We start from the raw sequence: 22,271 nt of genomic DNA on the forward strand, positions 1-22,271 counted from the left end.
ATATGTATATATCTATATGTATATATGAATATATATATATATATATATCTATATGTATATATGTATATATATATGTATATATGTATATACATATATATACATATATGTATATGTATATATATACATATATACATATATATATATATATATATATATATATACATGTATATATATGTATATATATGTGACTTTATTTATTTTATTCAAACTGGACCTTTATTTATTTTATTCATGATAACTCCCAACTTTGACTACAAGGAGGAGACGGAGGGAGTACGATGACAGTAACAGTTCATTTCAGTTCATTTATTATGGAGTCCAAGTATCAGGAAGACTCATTTATTGAAGCAGCAGTATCAGTCCAAGGGGTCTAGTTCGGTGCCAGGTAAACTCCGATGGCCTCAATCATTTCGCCCGCACGTCCAAAGAAGCCAATGATCTTACCCGAGACTAGCGGAACGGAGAAAGGTATTCCGCCACTGGAGCCGAAAGGTCCATAGCTGTCCTTGTTGGTCCTCAGCGTCAGGTTCCTCACCAGAGTTAATCCCCACATCGTATCCACAGACCCCTCGACGCCCACAAGATACTCATCCTCTTGCAGAGAAATCTGAACAACGACACTTTTCTGTCATTGAGGTACAACCAATCGATAATGTTAATTAGGAGGAAGATGACGAAGTGGACGAACCACGTAGGGTTTGAAATCGATGCTGCCGAAGTGCTTGGTCTCCGTCTGATCATTACGGATGAAGGTGATCACGATGGCGTCGATGGCCTCTACGGCGCCAATCTTGATTTCGGTGATGCGGTCGGCAGCCCCCATGTCCCATTCAGACCCTCCGTTGCCACCCCACAGCCCCACCTTGATCTCTCCCGCCTGCACGCATGCACGACACCATCACGTTATACACCACCATGCATCAAAACCTTGCACAGCAGGAAATGGATCAAGAGAAAGAACCATTTGCATGTAGATATGGATGTGTGTGTGGACAAGAAGAAGAAGAAGATGACGATGATGATGCACGTCCTTCCTCTGGGACCTATATTACATGGGTGGGCCCATAACCATCTTCCTCAAATAAGACGTTAAACGTGTAGTACCTACGTAGACGTGAAACTCGTGATCGTTACCTACACAAGTGCAACAACACAGTGCATGCAAATAAACGCCATTACGTTATAAACCATGCATCGAACCTTACACTGTGCAACAACACAGACACAACTTGCACAGCAAGAATGTATAAAGAGAACCAACGACGTCACGGAGGCAAAGCCTCCTCTCTCACCATTTGCAGACTTCTTTCTTTTGCACAGGAAGAAACTTAGGGATGACGGTGGATGCTGCACGTCCTCCCTCTGGGAAGAGGATGGGGGTATTTGGAGCCCTCCAAGGTTAACATGTGCCTACATAAACGTGAATCTCGTGATCACCCACATCAGGTTCTGCAAGCGATGAAGTCAAAAGAAACACTTTCAAGGGCTGAATTGGAGATGATGATCCCTCTCCATCTCATCCTTCGAAACACTTGGGTATCGGCCAAGGATGAAAGATGAGGTACGTAAACGTGAATCTCATGGCCATCTCACGTTGGATTTGTTGGCAAGCATCTACGTCGCATATGTCCTTCCATGGCGGAAATGCTAAGCTGTACATTCTGCATGCAGAACCTTAAAGACTTGTGAGCGTACGAAAGTTTGGCGTATGGCTGCCAACCTTGACTCAAAGGGCCTGAACGTAGCATATAATGCATACTCCCTTCCCTTGTGCTCGTTCGGTGGACGGTACAGCTTTTAAGTGGTTTATCGGAATGGATGTCAGAATATAGCTTCATAGTTTTACATCACCATTATTTATATTATCAAAAGAATGTAATTTTTTCATTTCCAATCGTAACCATTTAATTTTTTTTCTTCCTTGTTTCTTTCTGATTAAGATTAATTAATCTACAATCCTACCTACTTTTCTGATGAGTAAAAAATCACAGGATCTCGAAAACATACATAAATATAATTTTTTAATTTAAATCGACTCTCTTAATGTAAATATAAGGCACATCACATGGTAATTTTTTATTTTTTACTTCTTTTCTTTTTTCTTGTTGTTTTTTATTTCTCCTTATTTCTTCTGGTTGGTGTCTTTCTTTGGTTTTTCCCCACATTATATTTTAATTGTTTTTCGCTTTCATTCTTTTTATTTTGCTTTTCCTTATAACGTACCAACAACAACCCACCTTTTTTATTTTTTTTGCACTTTTTTTTTCTCCTGATTGCTGTCTTTCTTTGGTTTTCCCCCACATAATTGGTTGATTTTTTTTTTATGCTTCCATTCTTTTCTCTTACACTTTTTTATTTCTCCTTATAACGCACCAACAACAACCCACCTTTTTCTTCTCTTTTTTTTACACTTTTTTCTCCTCGCTGGTATCTTCCTTTGGTTTTTTCCCGGGTTGCATACCCTCTTCAGATTTTGATTTCTTTTTTTTATCTTCCATTCTTTACAAGCCGATGGCCCATAACTATTACAAGCTACTCTGTGCTACTCTTAAACTAAAACGGAAACTTAGAGCTAGAAGAAAATTCTTAAGGAATTACAACAGAGTTTTCACACTATTTTTATTCAAGTTCTTGTCTTTACCGAGCAGGGATGAGTGAGATATTTATATGCCCCAAATGGATTCAAATTTGAAGCAAAAAAAAAGTTTCATCTTGGGTTTTCGGGGTACTGGCGGTACCACTACCTGTGGTGGGCGGTATCACTACCTACAGCATTGACATTGGGTGGTATCAATACTCATACTTGTGGTACCACTCCTTGACATAATTTGGGAAACTGTGTCTGGATGGTGCCACCACTTGGGCAAGCTATAGGTCATTGAATTGACCTTCTATTTGCCCTAAAACAATCCCAATTTAGGCCCAATTGGCCCCTAATTGAGTTAGCATTATTTCACTCAAATATCAACTCAATTAGACCTAACCTAACTCAATCTAGATACAATTAATTACAAATGTGAATCTTATATTGTCCGGCATGTCATTGGTTCATCCAACGGTTCGTCCGATCCTTCGGTGTATTGCTCAATTGGCATGTTGACTCCTGTAACTTCCGATCTCCTTAGCACAATGTTCGATCCTTCGGCCCGATGCCCGAACTCATGGCGCGAAGTACTTCCGACACATTGACCAGTCCTCTGGCCTGACGTCCAACCTTCTGACATATTCTACTCCGGCTCAATATTTGATTCTTCCTGCATCATTCAATTTATTTTTTGAGGTTAGTCTTACATCACTCAAACGGACATTAGATCATATATTTCATCAATTAATTTTATCATAAAAATTCAAGATTTAACTATAAGAAGATAAATAAAACACGTATAATATATAGTTACTTAGTTTCATAGGAGGTCCACATGTATTTAATCCATTGTCATCTCTATCAACAATACATGCATCACCCTAAAAGACTGCATCAGTGGTTTACTCATCAAATACTAAAGTTTCCATAAGGAGTGAGGTATCAACTATATGCGAAAACTTCTATAGTCGAATGCACAAAGAGCTTATGAATTCTCATGTGTGGAGGAACACACTTGGTGGGGCTCTTCAATAGCACATTTTTAGGAATGATTACGTGCATCTCTCGATCTTGGTGGAGTCTTGCTGTACCAAATTCATGAGACATGGAACAACCATAACATGATTGGTAATGTTTGGATAATAATAATATATCAACCGTATGTGGTTAAAATTACCAATCATATAGTATCAACGTGTCGATCATATAAAATTGAGATATCGATCATATGACTTTAGTTCTTGAGAATATCATTATTTACCTATCAGATATGACAAACTAAAAAAAATTAAATGGAAGCAAATGTGAAAAATTGATTACACTTCAAATTTTGAAGACACGCTCTTGCATTAGTGAAAATATGATATTAATGATGTAAACATCGTTAAAAAGGGGCTTGACTTGACTTGCGTCTTCTAGAACAATTTTGAATTTCGAGTTTGTACATTCTCAACGTCCATAATTTTGCACCAATATTTTCAGATGATATTTTTTGTTGTATCACTATTTACATATTTATATTTTATCTTATATGATATGTGACATAAAAATATAACTAATACACATCATAAAGAATCATATATGAGTACTAAGCAAATATTTATGGGTGAAATGGTCTGAAAAATAATTAAAATAATAATATATTGGTTAAATTATAATGAATCAAATAATGTTTATAGTGTTTGATCTGTAACCTGATAAATTTAAGTTTTTCTGGTTGAATTGATCTTCAATCTCATGCATGTTAATCATCCTAACAAACTGAAAACACATTATCGGTTTAAAAATTATCAACAAAAGAACTATATGTCTTAATAAATTTCAGTTGGATTGAATTATTGTCAAATCTAATTATAAATATTAATCAATTTGACTTAAACTTATCATTGTTCAATTTTCTAACTTAGTATCAGATATTTATTCTAAACGAGTGAATTTTTTTTGAAAATGATATGCAGATGAATAGATAATATATTATCTTTAATTCATATTTTGATTAACTTACATCTTTCCATTGAATTAATGTTCAATATTATATATATTACCTAATTAATTTGACTCGTCATTAGGTTTTTATATTATAAATCTAGAGACAACTCTTTACGAGCTTCTATCATTTACAAAAGCTTCATAAGTTTTATCTCCAATACTACTCAAGAAAGAAAGTAATTAATTCTCATTTAATTAAAAATAAAAATAATATTGTAATGATGCATCATGTCTATAATTTTTCGCACGTAATGATGCATCATGTCTATAATTTTTCGTGCGAACAAACATGCCCACAGCCGTGCAAAAAGTTTCGGGCACACTTTTATCTTGTGCGAGCTTCCTTTTTCCTAAAGGTCGAAGGAGCATTTTTTTTTCCCAAAAAGGGGTGGGAGTTGCACTTATAGATACCTTACCTGTGTCATCTCTATCAATCACTTTGCATCATCTTGTTTTTTACTGTTCCACCCCACCCTCAGGATACCTTCGCTCGGATATTGCATGGGCCCATCCATTCGTCAAGCTCAATTATACGTGGCATCCTGGCAATACTGAGAAGTCAAACTTCGAATTACGCATCCTATCTATGTTAGTCCAAAGTTGGTTTTAATGTAAATATTAAAGCAAGTCCTTAGTTGGGAGTCTTAAAAAAATTATATATATATATATATATACATATATATATACATATACATATACATATACATATACCTTCGCTAGCATCCAAATAGGGGTGGACACTAGTGCCACCCCTCAGGGTACCTTTGCTCGGACGTTGCATGGGCCCATCCATTCGTCAAGCTCAATTATACATGGCATCTTGGCAATACCGAGAAGTCAATCTTTGAATTACGCATCCTATCTATGTTAGTCCAAAGTTGGTCTTAATGTGAATATTAAAGCAAGTCCTTAGTTGGGAGTCTTAAAAAATATATATATATACATATACATATATACATATATATATATATATATGTATGTATATATATATATATGTATATATATATACATATATATATATATATACATGTATATACATACATACATATACATATATATATATATATACATATACATATACATATACATATACATATACATACATACATATACATATATATATATATATATATATATATATATATATATATATATATATATATATATGTATGTATGTATGTATATATGTATGTATATATATGTATATGTATATATATGTATATATATATATATGTATGTATGTATGTATATATATGTATGTATGTATATGTATATATATATATGTATGTATATATATGTATGTATATATATATATACATACATATATACTTAGATCTTTGGATTAAATTAATGTTCGATGTTATATATATTACTTGATTAATTTGACTCATCATTAGTTTTTTATATTATAAATCAAGAGACAACTCTTTACTAGCTTCTGTCGTTCATAAAAGTTTTATGAGTTTTATCTCCGATATTACTCAAAAAAAGGAAGTAATTAATTTTTATTTAATTCAAAAACTAAAAATAATATTGCAATGATGCATCACGTCCATTATTTTTCATGCGAACACACTTGCTCATGGCTGTGTGAAAGTTTGAGAACTGTTTGGCTCGTGCGAGCTTCCTTTTTCCAAAGGGTTGAATGAGTTTCTCTTTCCCAAGTAAGGGTGGGCCCCATGCTTAATGATACCTCTCCCGTGTCTTCTTTATCAATTCCTTTACCTCCTCTTGTTCTTTTTCGTGTTCCTCTCCTCCTCTCCACCCGTTAGGACACCTTTACTCGTACGCTAACCTTTTGTTCTCCCACCCATCCCCTCTCGCTTCCCAAACACAGCCTTCGGTTCTACCAACGTGTAAATGTTCGTAAGTTTGAGTCGTATTAGTTCCACCAGTAGCAAAACTACACATCATCGAAAAGGCTATTCAATATCCGTGTAAACGCATCCTAGGAGTCTGTTCTGTATCTCAAGAATCTTGCTGTTTGTATACATTTGGGCTGCCGACTCATGGGTTTGTTTATTTTACTCAAATAATCTGGATCAAGTAACTGCATTCCTCTAGTTCACTCAACGCTGACTAAAACGGAGCTACTCCGAGGTTTGGAAGCTAATAAAGGAGGCGAGGGTGGGCGTACCCCCACACGGATGTCGCTCTCCGCTCAATGTATTGTCACTCTTTGCTTTCATGCTGATGCTCATGATCTGGTCTTATTTCTAGCATTCGTTTTGAAATGAACAACCTTCCTGACTTAAGCCTCGATCATCTTATGAAATCGAGTCATCTAAATAGGAGCAAATGTATGTGGCCAAGGTTAGATCTCACTTTAAACTTTCTTAAATTTACCATAATTTTGCATTAATAATATTATACTTTGGAGTCCGATCAAAATCTAATTTTTGTTTTACGATGAGCTATAACAACCCTTAAGTTGTCAAAAATAAAAATAAAAAATATTTTGGACCAAAAGGCTTAATCGATTCTTAAATACAAAAGAGTTTCGAAACAATAATGACTTCTTAGTCATATTGACGGTGTTTGTTAGTCTTATAAGATATTTCTAGCATCCAGAGATCAGGTGAAGGCACATGGTGCCATATTGGCCTTCTCAAGTCTAATATTCTTAGATTGAGAATCCAATCTCATGCTTTCCTCACTATCTTACGATATTGCATTCATTCTCTCAATCATTCTTTCTATCATCCTCACTTGGTTCAGCCCACTAACCTACTCAATTTTGACCTCACTTTCCTTTGTTCAAAATAAAAAATCTTTTCACACAAGATATCTCATTTGTGTATGATCCATCCATTTAACAGAAAAATATTGGAAGTGCCCCTATGCATCCCCAAACATCTCATTTGCATATGGTAAACCCAAGAAAAAAAAAATAAAGTATCTGAAGCATCTAATACATCCTATAGTATGCCAATTGTGTGGAATAATTTCACCCATAATAAAAGAAATATGAAATGTATGGCACATCCCAAATATATTGATTGTTGACAATGCATCCACCCAAGAAAAAAGGGCATCTTCATCCGACATATCCAAAAGTGTCCGATCTATTTCGCAATGCATCATCGACACAGAAACATCAAAAATATTTTGAACACATGCGAAGGTGTACCCTTCTACTTATATTGTAAGTGCTCAACATATCTGAATGTGTTCCATTTATGCTTAATGTATCCTCTTAGGATAAAAAAAATTATCCCAAGGACTTGATGCGCCGTAAGGCAACCCTTTTATGCTTATTGCATTCACCTATGATAATTGCCAATAGGATCAGAATGTTTGATGCTGGGTCTTGTGAGGCAGTTGGGATGCTCAGCCTACCCTGCTCAAGGTAAGAAAGTAACAGAAGTATAATTTCCTTTTTAGATTTTGATTTATATTTTTTTGCTTCTATTCTTTTTGTTGGTCCAGCTCATATGTGGGCTTGTGAGCTTGACAAGATGATTTGGACAGTAAGCCTAAATCTTATTTATTAAAAAAAAGAAAAAAAAAGACGTGCAGGTAGCGAACAGTGGGGGCGTGAGAAAGAAACAGAGAGAGAAAAAGAAAAAGTTAGTTTATGAGGCTTTTGTTAGATGATCGAGCGGTTAAATTTGGTTGATTTTGGCTTAAATTTTATTTGAAGAATCTTTGCAACAAGATCTATAATCTTAACGGTATCGATATATAGTTTATCTTCTCTAAGGTACTTTCTTGCTATACTTACTTTATGAGATCTAAATTTTTTTCTTTATGAAATTCATCCTGATATAATAATTTGAGTCAAACATATTTGTTCTTGATATTATTATGATCATTTAGTTATTCTAAAGAAGACTTATTGTAAATTTGTTATCATTATTGGTGATTGTGAAAGTTTGAGATGGACTACGGTCCCGTGGTTTTTCCCGTATTGAGTTTTTCACGTAAAAATTTTAGTATCTCATTTTGTGATTGATTTATTGTTCTCTAATATTTATACTGTTCTAGTTAATATACTATTATTAGTGATATATTTGGCAAATATTAGAAAATCTTTTTACGAAAAAGACAGTAGGAAATACAATTTCTTTCTTCAAAAAGCTTATAAATTTGAAATATAAAGATAGTGGTAATATTGTCGAGCACATAAGTCTATTTTAGAGTCTTGCAAACAAGCTGATTACTATAAAAATGAATATAAATGATGATATGCAAGGATTGTTACTTCTCAGTTCTTTACCGGAAAGTTGGGAAACATATGTGGTGACGATTTGTAACTCCACGCCAGAAGGGACTTTAACTATAGATATAATTAAAGATAGTTTATTAAATGAAAATGCTAGAAGGAAAGAACAAGAAGAATCTTCTTTTGGTACATTTGTTGTTGAAAAACAAGAAGGACGTGGAAGAAGTCATAGCAGAAATCCATAGGTTATAGAGGAAGATCTAAGTCTAGAAGAGATATTAAATGTTTCTACTGTAACAGGTCAGGTCACATAAAGAAAAAGTGTAGGTTTTGGAAGCGAGAACAGAATGAAAGGAAGATAAATGAGAATAAGATAAATACAGTTGCTGTTCAAGGTGATATCATTATTGTTTGTGATGACGGTTGTGTTAGTCTTGTAGCTCAGGACAGTAACTGGGTAATTGACTCTGATGCTTCATTTCATGTTACTTCTCATGGTGATTTCTTCATATCTTACACTGTTGGTGATTTTGGTAATGCCAGAATGGAAAACAGTGATACATCTGAGATTGTGAGTATTTGAGATATTTGTTTGGAGACCAGTATTGGGAGCAAATTGACACTAAAAGATGTCAGACATGTTCTATATATTCATCTTAACTTGATACATACAGGTAGACTCGATGATGAGGGATTTACACACTATTTTGGTGAAAGTAAATGGAAACTCACTAAAGGTTCTCTAATTATGGAGAGAGGAAATAAACTAAACTCTTTTTATGTCACAGAAGCTAAGCTACACAAAGAAGAGATTAATGTAATTCAGAAGGGTGAAAGTATAGATCTTTGGCATAGGAGGCTTGGTCATATCAATGAGAAGGGACTTCAAACTCTTGCTAGAATATAATTCTTACCAGAGTTGCAAGGTACATCTCTTAAACCTTGTTATCATTGCTTAGCTGGAAAAACATATAGAGTTATCTTTTATACATATCCATCATCTAGAAGATCAAATGTTATTTATTTGATTCATACTGATGTCTATACTATACAAACTAGAACTTTTGGAAGTGCTCTGTATTTTATTACTTTCATTGATGATCATTCTAGAAAAGTGTGGACTTTTGCTTTGAAATCTAAAGACCAAGTACTTGATATTTTCAAAGAGTTTCATGTCAATGTTGAAAGAGAAAATGACATAAAGCTAAAGTGTGTTCAAGCAGATAATGGTGGCGAGTACAAGGGTCCATTTGAGAATTATTGCAAGTTCCATGGTATCACGCTTAAGAAAATAGTTCATAAAACTCAGTAGAACGGTGTGGTAAAAAGGATGAACATAACCATTGAAGAAAGGATTATGTGTATGCTTTCCCACGCCAAGTTACCTAAGCCATTTTGGGGGAGGCTATGAGAACTACAGTTGACCTGATAAATCTTTCTCCATTAGTTTCTCTGAAATGTGATGTTCCAAAGAGAGTATAAAGAGGGAAAAATGTATCTTATAATCATTTGAGAGTCTTTGGGTGCAAATCATTTGTTCATATTCCCAAAGATGAGAGGTCTAAGCTTGAAAATAAGACAAAAGCATGTATCTTCTTGGGGTATAGTCATGAAGAGTTTTGGTACAGATTATGGGATCTAGTGAACAATAAGATTATTAGAAGCAGAGATGTTGTGTTTCTTGAAGACCAATTGTTTGATGATGGTGATAAAGTTAAGAAGCCAAAAACCTTTGTTTATATTCCGTAGAGTTTGGGTCTAGTTCCTTCACCTGTAGTTCATGATGATCGTGGGAGAGATAAATAAGAAAATTATGGTGAGAATGCCAGTGATGATACTCTTACAATTGATGATGTTGAACCAACTGAACAAGCACCTCCACCACCAGTTGAGATTCCATTGAGAAGATCCACAAGAGAGCTACAATCATCTACCAGATATCCTCTATATGAGTATGTTATGCTTACTAACGGGGGAAAGTCAGAAACTTACCAAGAAGCTATTCTACATGAGCATAAGAATAAGTGGGTTAAAGTCATGCAAGAAGAAATGAGATCCTTGCTTGAGAACCACACCTATGACTTAGTAAAGTTGCCTAAAGAGAAGAAAGCTCTCAAGACCAAATGGATTTATAAATTAAGGACTGAAAATAATAGCTCATAACAAAGATACAAGGCACGATTAGTTGTGAAAGGATTCAGTCAGAAGAAAGATATTGACTTTGATGAAATATTTTCTCTTGTGGTGAAAATTTCTTCTATTCGAGTTGTTCTTGGTTTGGCTGCCCACTTGAATTTAGAAGTTGAGCAACTTGATGTAAAAACTGCATTCCTTGGTGACTTAGAAGAAGAAATTTACATGGAGCAACTAGAAGGTTTTAAAGTCAAGGGAAAAGAAAATCTAGTGTGTAGGCTTAGAAAATGTTTATATGGACTTAAATAAGTACCTAAACAGTGGTACAATAAGTTTGATTCCTTTATGATGAGCCAAAGGTACAATAGAATTACACCTGATCATTGTGTGTTTACAAAGAAATTATCAGATGATGATTTTATTACTCTCTTGCTATATGTTGATGATATGCTGATTGTTAGCCATGATGCTGGTAAAATTGAGAAGCTTAAAAGAGAGCTAAGTCTTTTGCCATTAAAGACTTAGGTTCAGCAAAATAAATACTTGGCGTGAAGATTCTTCATGATAGGAAGAAATAAAAGATTTGGCTATATTAGGAGACATACATTAAAAATGTTCTTGAAAGATTCAACATGAGTAAAGCCAAAACAGTTTGTTCTCCAATTGCAGATCATTTCAAACTTAGTTTGAAATAATACCCTATAAGTGAGAAAGAAAAACAAAAAATGTACAGAGTGCCTTACTCATCTACAGTAGGTAGTTTGATATATGCTATGATTTGTACTAGGTCAGATATAGCTCATGTAGTTGGAGTTATTAGCCGATTTCTCTCTAATCATGGTAAGGAGCATTGGGCAGTAGTGAAATTGATATTAAGATATCTAAGAGGTACTTCCAGGCTATGTTTATATTTTGACAGTGATAAACCTGTACTAGAGGAGTACACAGATGTAGACATGGTAGGTGATATTGATTCTAGGAAGTCCACTTCGGGATTCTTAATGATATTTGTAAGGGGAGCAGTCTCTTGGCAGTCTAAGTTATAGAATTGTGTTGCTCTATCAACCATAGAAGCAGAATATATAGCAATTACTGAAGCCTGTAAAGAAACTTTGTAGATGAAAAAGTTTTTACAAGAATTAGGCTTGAAACAAGAAGGATATGTTGTTTATTGTGATAGTCAAAGTGTCATTCATCTCTCCAAGAATTCAACATACCATTCTAGATCCAGGCATATTGATGTTAGATATCACTGGATTCGTGATGTGCTTGAAATAAAAGAATTACACTTAGAAGATGTGCATACCAATGATAATGGATCAGATATGTTGATAAAGTCTTTACCTAAGAAGAAGCTTAAAGCATATAGGCAAAGAGCAGGCTTAGTACAGCCCATCATATTAGCTGGAGGGGGAGAATTATTTGGTCCAGCTCATATGTGGGCTTGGACTAGATGATTTAGGCAATAAGCCCAAATCTTATTTATTAAATAAAGAAAAAAAAGAGAAAAAAAGGAGGAAGAGACGTGCAGGTAGCGAATAGCGAAGGGTGCATGCAGCGTACAGTGGTGGCATGAGAAAGAAACATAGAGAGAAAAGAAAGAAAAAGTTAAGGTTTTTGTTAGATGATCGAGCGGCTAAACTTCATTCATTTTGGCTCAAATTTTATATAAAAAATCCTTACAACAAGTTCTACAATCTTAATGATACCACTTAATGGTACCGATCTACAGTTTATCCTCTTTAAGGTGCTTTTCTGTTATACCCACTTTGTGAGATATAAAACTTTTCTTTTATAAAATTCATCTATGATGATAATGATATGGTAAGTTGAGCCAAGATATTTGTTCTTGATGTTATTATAATTCTTTGGTTATTCTAGAGAAGACTTATTGTAAACATGTTATCATTATTGGTGATAGTGAAAGTTTAAGGTGGACTACGGTCCCATGGTTTTTCTCGTATTATGATTTTTACGTAAAAATTTCAGTATCTCACTTTATGTTTGATTTATTGTTCTACTATTTATACTACTTTGGTTAATATTTACATTTGATAACAATCCACTTATAACAATTATTCCACCTATAACAATCCACTTATAGGTGGAAAAGATTTATTCCACCTATAACAATTTTTCCCAACACTTTTCTATAACCATTTTTTATTTCTTCTTATAACACACTAACAACAATCCACTTTTTTTTTTATTTGTACTTTTTTTTCCAACACCAATTGGCTTCCCCCCACACATTGGGTTGCATATCCTCTTTAGAATTTGATTTTTTTATTTTTTTTTTCTCATCGTTTTCAATTTATCCTTATAACACACCAGCAATAACCCACCTTTTTTCTTACTTTTTTGCACTCTTTTTCTCCTTTTGTGTCTTCCTTTAGTTTTCCTCCACAGTGGGTTACATATTCTCTTTAGATTTTGATTTTATTTCATTTCCTATTTTTTTTTCTCTCTCTCTTTTATTTTTCCCCTTATAACGGATGAATAACAATCTACCTTTTCTTTTTGCACATTTTTTCTCCTGGTTGGTGTCTTCCTTTAATTTTTTTTTTGCATACCCTCTTTAAATTTTGATTTTGTTTCACTTTCATTCTTTTCTTTCACTATTTTTTATTTCTCATTATAACGCTCCAACAACAACCCTTTTTTTCCTTTTTTTTAAATTATTTTTCTCTTGGTTGATGTCTTTCTTTGGTTTTCCCCCATGGAATGGGTTGCATATCCTTTTTAGATTTTTAGTTTTTTTCGCTTCCATTCTTTTGAAAATGCAAATGTCCTATATAACTATAGGAAGTTTAGAAACACCATTTTGTGCCTTGGATGACATATCAAGGAAAATTTTCAGCTATTTGACATTTCCCCAATTTACATCACGAAAGATGTGTGCTAAAGCACGTACAAGGGCACACCCTCACCCCTGCTCGAACCTCGATACTAGTCACCATGTCGCGACTATATCGCTACTTAAGTGGGAATCATTCCAAGAAAGCCACGTTGCAATATCATGTTTTGTGAGTCCCGTGACCTACATGGCGCGAACACTCATCGCGAAATCTCGTTCCAAGAACATTCTATAATACCGAGTTGTAAGCTACCTGTGGCTCGAACCACCAAACACCTCTATTTTGGGTCCCAACACCGCTGGTGAGGCGTACATATCAGCGAGGTAACACTGCGAAAGCAAAGGCATAATGAAACATGCGCGTGAGAGAGAGAGAGAGAAAGAGAGAGAGAGATTGAGAAGCATATATTGAGCTGGGAGGTGACATTGTCCAGTTGGTTGGTGAAGGTGAAAAGGTAAGCGTCGGCGGCGAAGCTCACCCCCGTCATGGCGTACGAGTTGTGCGTCGCCAGCCACGAGTATTTGTTGAACGGTAGATCCTTCCCCTGCGCACATCCAATCCCAAATTAGCCCACGATAGAATGAAGAGTGAAATTATAAAGATAAATAGAAAGCACATCTCAATTAGTATGAACATAACATATGAGATATCTAGACGGGTGAGAGCCAAGTATTGTAAGGAGCCAAGTATTTGGCGATATTGAGTTGAGTCTGTAGGAGTGCTGACATCATATATTTTGAGTGATGCACTAGTAAAGAGAGGAGTTGCAACCTCTTTTGCATCTTGTATATTTGTCTTTGATAATAAGTCTTGAATATACTTTCTTTGTGATAGGAGGAGACCTGAGGATGTAAATGTTACTTCTATTCCCAAAAAGTAGCTTAGGGGTCCTAAATCTTTGAGGGAGAATCGATCAACCAATTGCTTTAAAAATGTCTGAATCTCCAAAGTATCATTGCTTGTGATAATAATATCATCTACATACACTAGAAGATATATTATATTCTCATTTTGTTGTCATAAGAATAAAGAGGTATCAGACTTGGAGCTGATGAAGCCAGTTGATATCAGAAACGATCCAAGTTCAGTATATCAAGCTCTTGGAGCCTGACAGAGTCCATAAATAGCTTTTTGTAGTTTGCAGACATGTCTCAGATACTGGTGATGAACGAAGCCAGGGGGTTGCTACATAAAGACATCTTCAGTTAGAATCCCATATAAAAAGGCATTATTAACATCCAGTTAGCGTAAGTGCCAACCTCTAGAGATGGCCAAACTTAGAATAAGCCGAATTGTTGTAGGTTTAACTATGGGGCTGAAAGTCTCTGTGAAGTCAACTCCAGGTCGTTGATGAAACCCTTTGGTAACTAAACAGGCTTTGTATCTAGCAACGGACCCGTTTGGGTTCCTCTTAATTCGAAAGACCCATTTATACCTGATGATGTTTTGTGTAGGATGAAATGACACAAGAGTCTAAGTAGAGTTATGGAGTAGGGCATCATATTCTTCACACATGACTTTACGCTAGTGTCGAGATTTTTGAGCTTGAGTGATTGTGATAGGTTCACTGGTCTTAAGAGAGGATTGTATGAGAGCATGTAGGTTGAGAACCTGACGTGGTTTAAAGATACCACTTTTTGAGTGAGTTGTCATTGGAATATTGATGATGTTGAGGAGGTATGGTTTGTTTGGAGCTCATAGGTTTAGGAGGCATCTTGGTCAAACTTTTGTTAATAGTCTTGTTTTACGGATTAACCCTCCTCGTAGATTTTTGACTGACTTGAGCTATGATGGATATTCCTAGCAATTTATCTTGATGATTTAGATATATCTCAAAGTCAGTCAGCTTGTCATAGAGTTCTTTGAAAGACACTAGTGAGTCACGTGTCTGTATTACTACTGCCAATTCCTTGTACTCGTCACCGAGACCGTTGAGGATATGAACAGTGATTTCTTCATCACTGAGTGAATGACCTATCAAGGCCAAGTTATCAATGATAACCTTTATGTTGTGTAGATAATCAATAACAGGACTAGGAGACTAATCATACGAGTGCATGAACTATTCGTCAGGGCGGTTTGCAACTTGCACCAGGCTTCAGCAGCGATGTCACATGAAGATGTGAGCAGGGCAAGGGATCCAACAACCGAGGCTTGAATTGCTTGGAGGATGAGACGATCCTGGCATAACCATAGTTTGTGGTCCAGATTTGGTATTGGACTGGGTGCTCCTGGGATGTTTAGCAGTGCCGGTGGACAACGAAGGGAGTCATCGACATAGCCTAGAAGATCATAGCCAAATAGGAGATTAGAGAATTAAGCACGCCAAGATACGTAGTTGCCATCTTTGGAAAATTTGAAGGGGATGAGGGTTGTATTTGGGAAAGTACTATGGTTCCCTATAGGAACAACAACTAGACAATGATTAGGGAAGAAGAGGTGGTGGTGGTGCAGATCAGTGTCACCTGAGGAAGAGTGATAGAATGAAGAGTGAACTTGTAAAGGTAAAGAGATTAGAGAATTAAGCACGCCAAGATACGTAGTTGCCATCTTTGGAAAATTTGAAGGGGATGAGGGTTGTATTTGGGAAAGTACTATGGTTCCCTATAGGAACAACAACTAGACAATGATTAGGGAAGAAGAGGTGGTGGTGGTGCAGATCAGTGTCACCTGAGGAAGCTTGTTGGCAAACGAGGTCTTTGTTGAAGAAGGCCGATGGTGCCTAGCGAGAGGGTTCTAGTGACCAGGTCCACAAAGAGAGCAAAGGTTCGCACATCTCTTCTTACTAATTTGATACCATGATAAAGTGATAGAATGAAGAGTGAACTTGTAAAGGTAAAGAGAAAGCACATTTGTCACGACCCGAGTCTGATGAGCCAACTGGCCAATAACTCCATTTTGGTCCTTCAACCACGGACCAAAATGCTTAAGCGGGAGTTAACATAGTACACTCATCAGGCCCATATAATCCAATCATACACATTGCCCACTTCCGATGTGGGACTAATGGGATGTTATAATATCCCCAACTTAATTAGCTTGAGATCAAACCCTAGCATAGTGCATGTGAGGTTTAACTCAGTGGTGGCTCCATGCCGTGATGAGTTCTTGACTCCATCCATGGGTAGTCCTTTCCTACTCACCCTCTCACCCTGCCCAAATGCTAGGTCGACTTTGATACCAAATGTCACGACCCGAGTCTGATGAGCCAATTGGCCAATAACTCCATTTTGGTCCTTCAACCATGGACCAAAATGCTTAAGCGGGAGTTAACATAGTACACTCATCAGGCCCATATAAGCCAATCATACACATTGCCCATTTCCAATGTGGGATTGATGGGATGTTACAACATCTCAATTAGTGTCATATAATGTCTATTTATATGAAAGAGATGATTTTTCTCAACTGACCAGCGAGATTGCATGATGCCTCATGCAGTTGAGAAAATCTCTCAATACCAACCACCCAAAACCTTAAACTCAAGATCGAGACAACAGAGGACGGATCTGCTGCTCATCTCTAGCTTCTTCGTTTGCTTCTATGGCCTCTGCGATGCGAAGGGGTTTAGGTTTCGGCTCAGCGACCGCCAAAGATATTTTATAGCATGAGGACGGTAGGTGAGAACGAGTCAATACAAGTGTGGCTTTTAAGTTTGACACGATTGGGTTCGACTCGACGGTAATTAAAGTCTGTGACGCGAAGAGGGTTCAGCACTTTGTAGAACATCTAAGGTCGTGTCGTCGGAATTGTCGACCAGGAATAGAGATTTGGAAGACTATCATCAAGTTAGATGACGGTCCATATGAGGCACAGGTCCTGAATATTCCAATACTACTGAATAATAAATACTATTTTCCAAAGAGTCAATTGAATCATTTGAGTTTATATAGGTGAAATGCTAAATTCAGTCATGGATTCTAAATATATGATTGTCAAATTTAAGTTTGCTGAGCTATTTAGGTATCTAATATCTCGAATTATTTTTCATTCAGAGTGTGAGCTGTGCATGCTAATGGATTTGATATTTTCAGATTCTTGGTCTATCAAACACAGTTAAATTTGCTTCATATTTTGGATGGACTGAGACAAGAAGGTAGATAAGGCTCCTATAATATATAGTTACTCAGGTACATAGTGTTAGCAAATAAATATACCGTGGCTAATGAGTCAGCACAACTAGGTCCACGGGTCGATATCGGGAGCTTTCTGTAGAGTGAGCTGGATAATGAGGTGGTCGTGCCCTTGGGAAGGAGTGCTGGTTGGTGTTGGTTGGGATCCGGGCCGATTGACAGCTCTCCGTTGCGTAGTGGATAGCATCCCCTGGGTTGAGACGCTCGCTGCTCGCAGGTGGTCGTTCGCCTACAAAAAAATGGCCCTCGCTGGGTGATCCCTGGCTTTGGCCCCTCCGACGAGCAAGTAAGTAATGGGATGGATTGTTTTTTATATCTCTTCTCCCTTTGGCCGGAGGTCGGCCAAGGGCTTTATACTATTGCACGAGGGTCGGTAGCCCGTCGATTCGGCGTGGCCACTGACCCTTGAGGGATGGGACGACACTTCTGACCGACCACTGTCCGAGGACGTGCGGAGTAGCGTTAGATGGCGTCGCCCCGAGCTCTCGGGATGGGACATGTGGAACAACTTCTTGGTACGGTTCTGACTTGGCGTGTGGCGTCAGCTGTGACGTGTTCGAGGCCCAAAATATGTCGTATCACTTCTCCCCCCCCCCTTCAAGGCATGCCGTGGGGTCCTTAAAGGGCCAGGAGGCATGCCTGGGATGGAGTGATGCTGATCGCTTACAAGGGGAAATTGAATTGACTCGTCGTGGGGTGATTTAGAGGGGTGGGCCCCGTGCCTCAAGTAGGATTGACTCTACTGATCGGGCGACCGGGGCCTGACGAGGCGAGACCAACATGTCGTAGGTTGGATAACCAGTTTGGCGTGGCTTAGAGTTATGGCCACCGAGTTTGCAAGTCGGTGAGCGAGCTAGAGCGTCTCGGTTAGAGACTTGACGAGCTACGAGTTGTGGATTGACGTGGAGCGACTCGGACAGTGGACTAGGCCGGGCATTGGATCGGCCGAGAGGCGATTCGGGCGTTAGATTAGCAGAGATGTGACTCTAGCATTGGATCAGCCGAGATGTGACTCGGGCGTTAGATTGGCCGCGAGGTGTGGCTCGGGCGTTGGATCGGTCGAGATGTGACTCGGGCATTGGATTGGTCGAGATGTGACTCGAGCGTTGGATCGGTCAAGATGCGACTCGAGCGTTAGATTGGCTGTGAGGCATGGCTCGGGCGTTGGATCGACCAAGATGTGACTTAGGCGTTAGATTGGCCAAGATGTGACTCGGGCGTTGGATCGGCCAAGATGCAACTCGGTTTGAAGGTTGGGCCTGTGGGCTGAGTGACTGAGTCTGGGCTCAGGTTTTGGTGTCAACGGATCGCAAGTCAAGAGCAATCTGGAGCAACCTGGGCAGGAGTTGGAACTGTGGGCTGAGTGACTATGCTCGGGCTCAAGTTTCGGTGCCGGCGGGTCACAAGTCGAGAGCGATCTGGAACGACCCGAGCAGGAGCTGGACTTGTGGGCCGAGCGACTATGCTTGGGCTCAAGTTTCGGTGCCGGCAGGTCGCAAGTTGGGAGCGATCTTGAGAGACCCAGGCAGGAGCTGGACTTGTGGGCCAAGCGACTATGCTTGGGCTCAGGTTTCGGTGCCGGCGGGTTGCAAGTCGAGAACGATCTGGAGCGACCCGAGCAGGAGCTGGACATGTGGGCCGAGCGACTATGCTCGGGCTCAGATTTCGGTGTCGTCAGGTCGTAAGTCGGGAGCGATCTGGAGCGACCTGGGCAGGAGTTGGACTTGTGGGCCGAGCGACTATGCTCGGGCTCAGGTTTCGATACTGATGGATCGCAAGTCGGGGGTGATCTGGAGCGACCCGGGCAAGAGCTAGACCTGTGGGCCGAGTGACTATGCTCGGGCTCAGGTTTCGGTGCCGATGGGTCACAAGTCGGGAGCGATCTAGAGCGACCCGGGCGGGAACTGGACTTTTGGGCCAAGCGACTATGCTCAGGCTTAGGTTTCGGTGCCGGCGGGTCGCAAGTCGGGAGCGATCTGGAGCAACCCGAGCAAAAGATGGACCTGGAGGCGAGTGACTATACTCGGCTCAGGTTTTGGTTTAGGATGATGCATCGACTTTTGCCCGGACGCTATCTGCTAGTCATAGGTGCCCAGCAAGCCAATCACGTGAGTGATGGCACGTGTGACTTGATACAGAATCTTTTTGCTCCTTATATTTTGGCGTATATCACTTTATAACTATTGCATATGTGCATATATATATTGTGATGTCCTTGGATTTGTGCAATGGGAATCGGATCGTGATGAGATCACGATAATGAGATCGATTCACCTTTAAACACATATCCTAAATAATCCCGGTCATAGGTTACTCGAGAGGGACATCGTGATAACCGGACAGACTGGTGTGCTGTATACCCGTCCATATGATGGATGCAGCTGGTCTCATAGCTGCTCGTGTAGGGAGATTAGGGATACAGTACAGGTGCTCATTGGAGAATGAGTTCACTGATTGATCCGCTTACGGAATGCTGGATGGTTGATGATGCCTTATTGTCAGACAGCGATTCCATAGTCCTAGTGGTGTATCTGGTCCTTAGACTTTAGACACTAAGGATGTCCTGTATGAGTGCTCCACTCTTTGATACCAGACTTATAGGTTTGGCTGTCCCAGATCTAGTACAGCTGGGTATTGGGAGTGGTAGTCGACCTTACGAAGGCTATTGAGTGTCGATAGAGGATCATCCACTCTCGGCGTCATGAGAGGAATATCCCATGTGTTCTTGCTCAGACAAATCCCTGGCCAGGGTCATTCGGGTTGAGAGAAAAAGAGTTCTCTGGGAGAATCCGATTAGAGCGAGACTCGAGTAGAAACCGTATGGGTCTGACAGCACCATGCTCGATATACGGTCTCTGGGATATTAGATGGATGAGGGACTATAGGTACACGGTAACTGAGGATAGACAGGTCCAATGGATTGGATTCCCCTGTATCGTCTGGGGACTACGGCATAGTGGCCTAGTATGTCGGTAGCCGATGAGTCGAGTGAATTATTACAGAGATAATAATTCACTGAGTTAGAAGGAGTTCTGACATGTATGACTCACGGCCAGCTTGATATTGGGCCTAGAGGGTCACACACATATGGTAAGCATTGCGATGAGTAGAGGTTCGGATATGAGATATCCGACGGAGCCCTTGTCTTATTGGATGCAGATCCAATACCCACTAGGGGAGGACCCATTAGGGTTTGACAGGGGGCCTCTATAAATAGGAGGGATTCAGAGCCTCATAGGCTAGAGCCTTTGCTTGCCTTTCCTATTCTCCTCTCCCTCTCCACCTAAGAGCATGCCTGGAGTTTTGAGGAGCGTCGTCGCAACCCTGCTGTGTGGATCACCGCTAGAGAGGAGGACGCTTGACCTCCTTCGCCCTCTCCTAAGGATCTGTAAGGAAACAGGGATATACGATCTCCCTAGGTAACACAATCTACTCTATACGCAGTTTTGAGTTTTGCGGATTTTGCGCACCAATCTTCGCACGATGACGAACATCTTTTTGGGAATCGGGGATTTTGTTTTCTTGTTCGTCCGCTGCGCATGTGATGTTGACCCCAAGATTTACCAATAGTGGTATCAAAGCTAGGTTGTTCGTGCGAATGATTGGTTTTGAACTGCGTGTGTTGTGTTTAGGAAAAACTTTTGACGTCAAAATCGTTGACGCAAAAGCGAGAAAGGGCAGCAACTGTTGTTGCCCTTAATCTGCGTGCATGCAGGGCAGCCGCAGGTAGGCAACACAGGGGCTACGTCTACAGCAGCCGGCCGGCGGCCTGCTTGCAGCAGGCTTGCGGCCGGCGGGGCTGGCAGCCCGCGGGCAGAGGCGCCTGCAGCCGCTTCTCCCGCGGGGTGAGGCGCCGCAGGGCAACGACGGCCCGTCGTTGCTCCCGCGGGCGAAACCCCCCCCCCCCTATAGGGGCGGCCGCCCGATGGGACAGCACCGCCTGCGGGCGTTGCCCCGCCGACAGAACTGCCTGCGGAGGCGGCGGCGCCCGCGGGGGGCGCCCACCTTCAGCGGTAGCGCCGCCAACGGGCGTGTGCCGCCTGCAGACGAGGGCAGCGCCCTCGCCCCACCGCACAGGTCGTCGCCAGTAGGGTGGCGACGGCGGCAGCAGTAAGAGGGAATTATGGTTTTGGGCAAAGAGATAGTTTTGCCCCTGTGAATTTGAGAAATTCTAGTTTCTGTCTTTTGTCCAAATTACGAAAATACCCTTAGGAATTGAGAAATTCCCTACATGTCCCTGATTTCAGAAAATATTAATTAATTAAAAGGTTTAGTTGATTATTATTATTTATTATTATCTAGTAGTCGTACATGATGATGATTATTTATACATGTGATGTATGATGTGTGGACAGATGATCATGGACCGTGTGATGTTTGTACTTATGATTATTATTATTGAGGTCTGC

The 22,271-nt window shown here is 39.3% G+C and overlaps 1 protein-coding gene across 1 annotated transcript in view; it reads right to left on the bottom strand.

Annotated features, from left to right (window-relative positions):
* Positions 1-336: 336 nt before the first annotated feature.
* Positions 337-22,271, bottom strand: part of LOC135620402 (protein GOS9-like) — a 28,772-nt gene continuing 6,837 nt past the window's right edge. The window contains exons 2-3 of the mRNA XM_065123326.1: positions 689-877; positions 337-607 (exon numbers count right to left, since the gene is read on the bottom strand). Of these exons, the coding sequence (XP_064979398.1) occupies positions 371-607; positions 689-877 (426 nt within the window). The 3' untranslated portion in view covers positions 337-370. The remainder of the gene's footprint in view (positions 608-688; positions 878-22,271) is intronic.

This window comes from Musa acuminata, chromosome BXJ2-8 (assembly GCF_036884655.1).
Source record: "Musa acuminata AAA Group cultivar baxijiao chromosome BXJ2-8, Cavendish_Baxijiao_AAA, whole genome shotgun sequence".
NCBI classification, from domain to species: domain Eukaryota; kingdom Viridiplantae; phylum Streptophyta; class Magnoliopsida; order Zingiberales; family Musaceae; genus Musa; species Musa acuminata.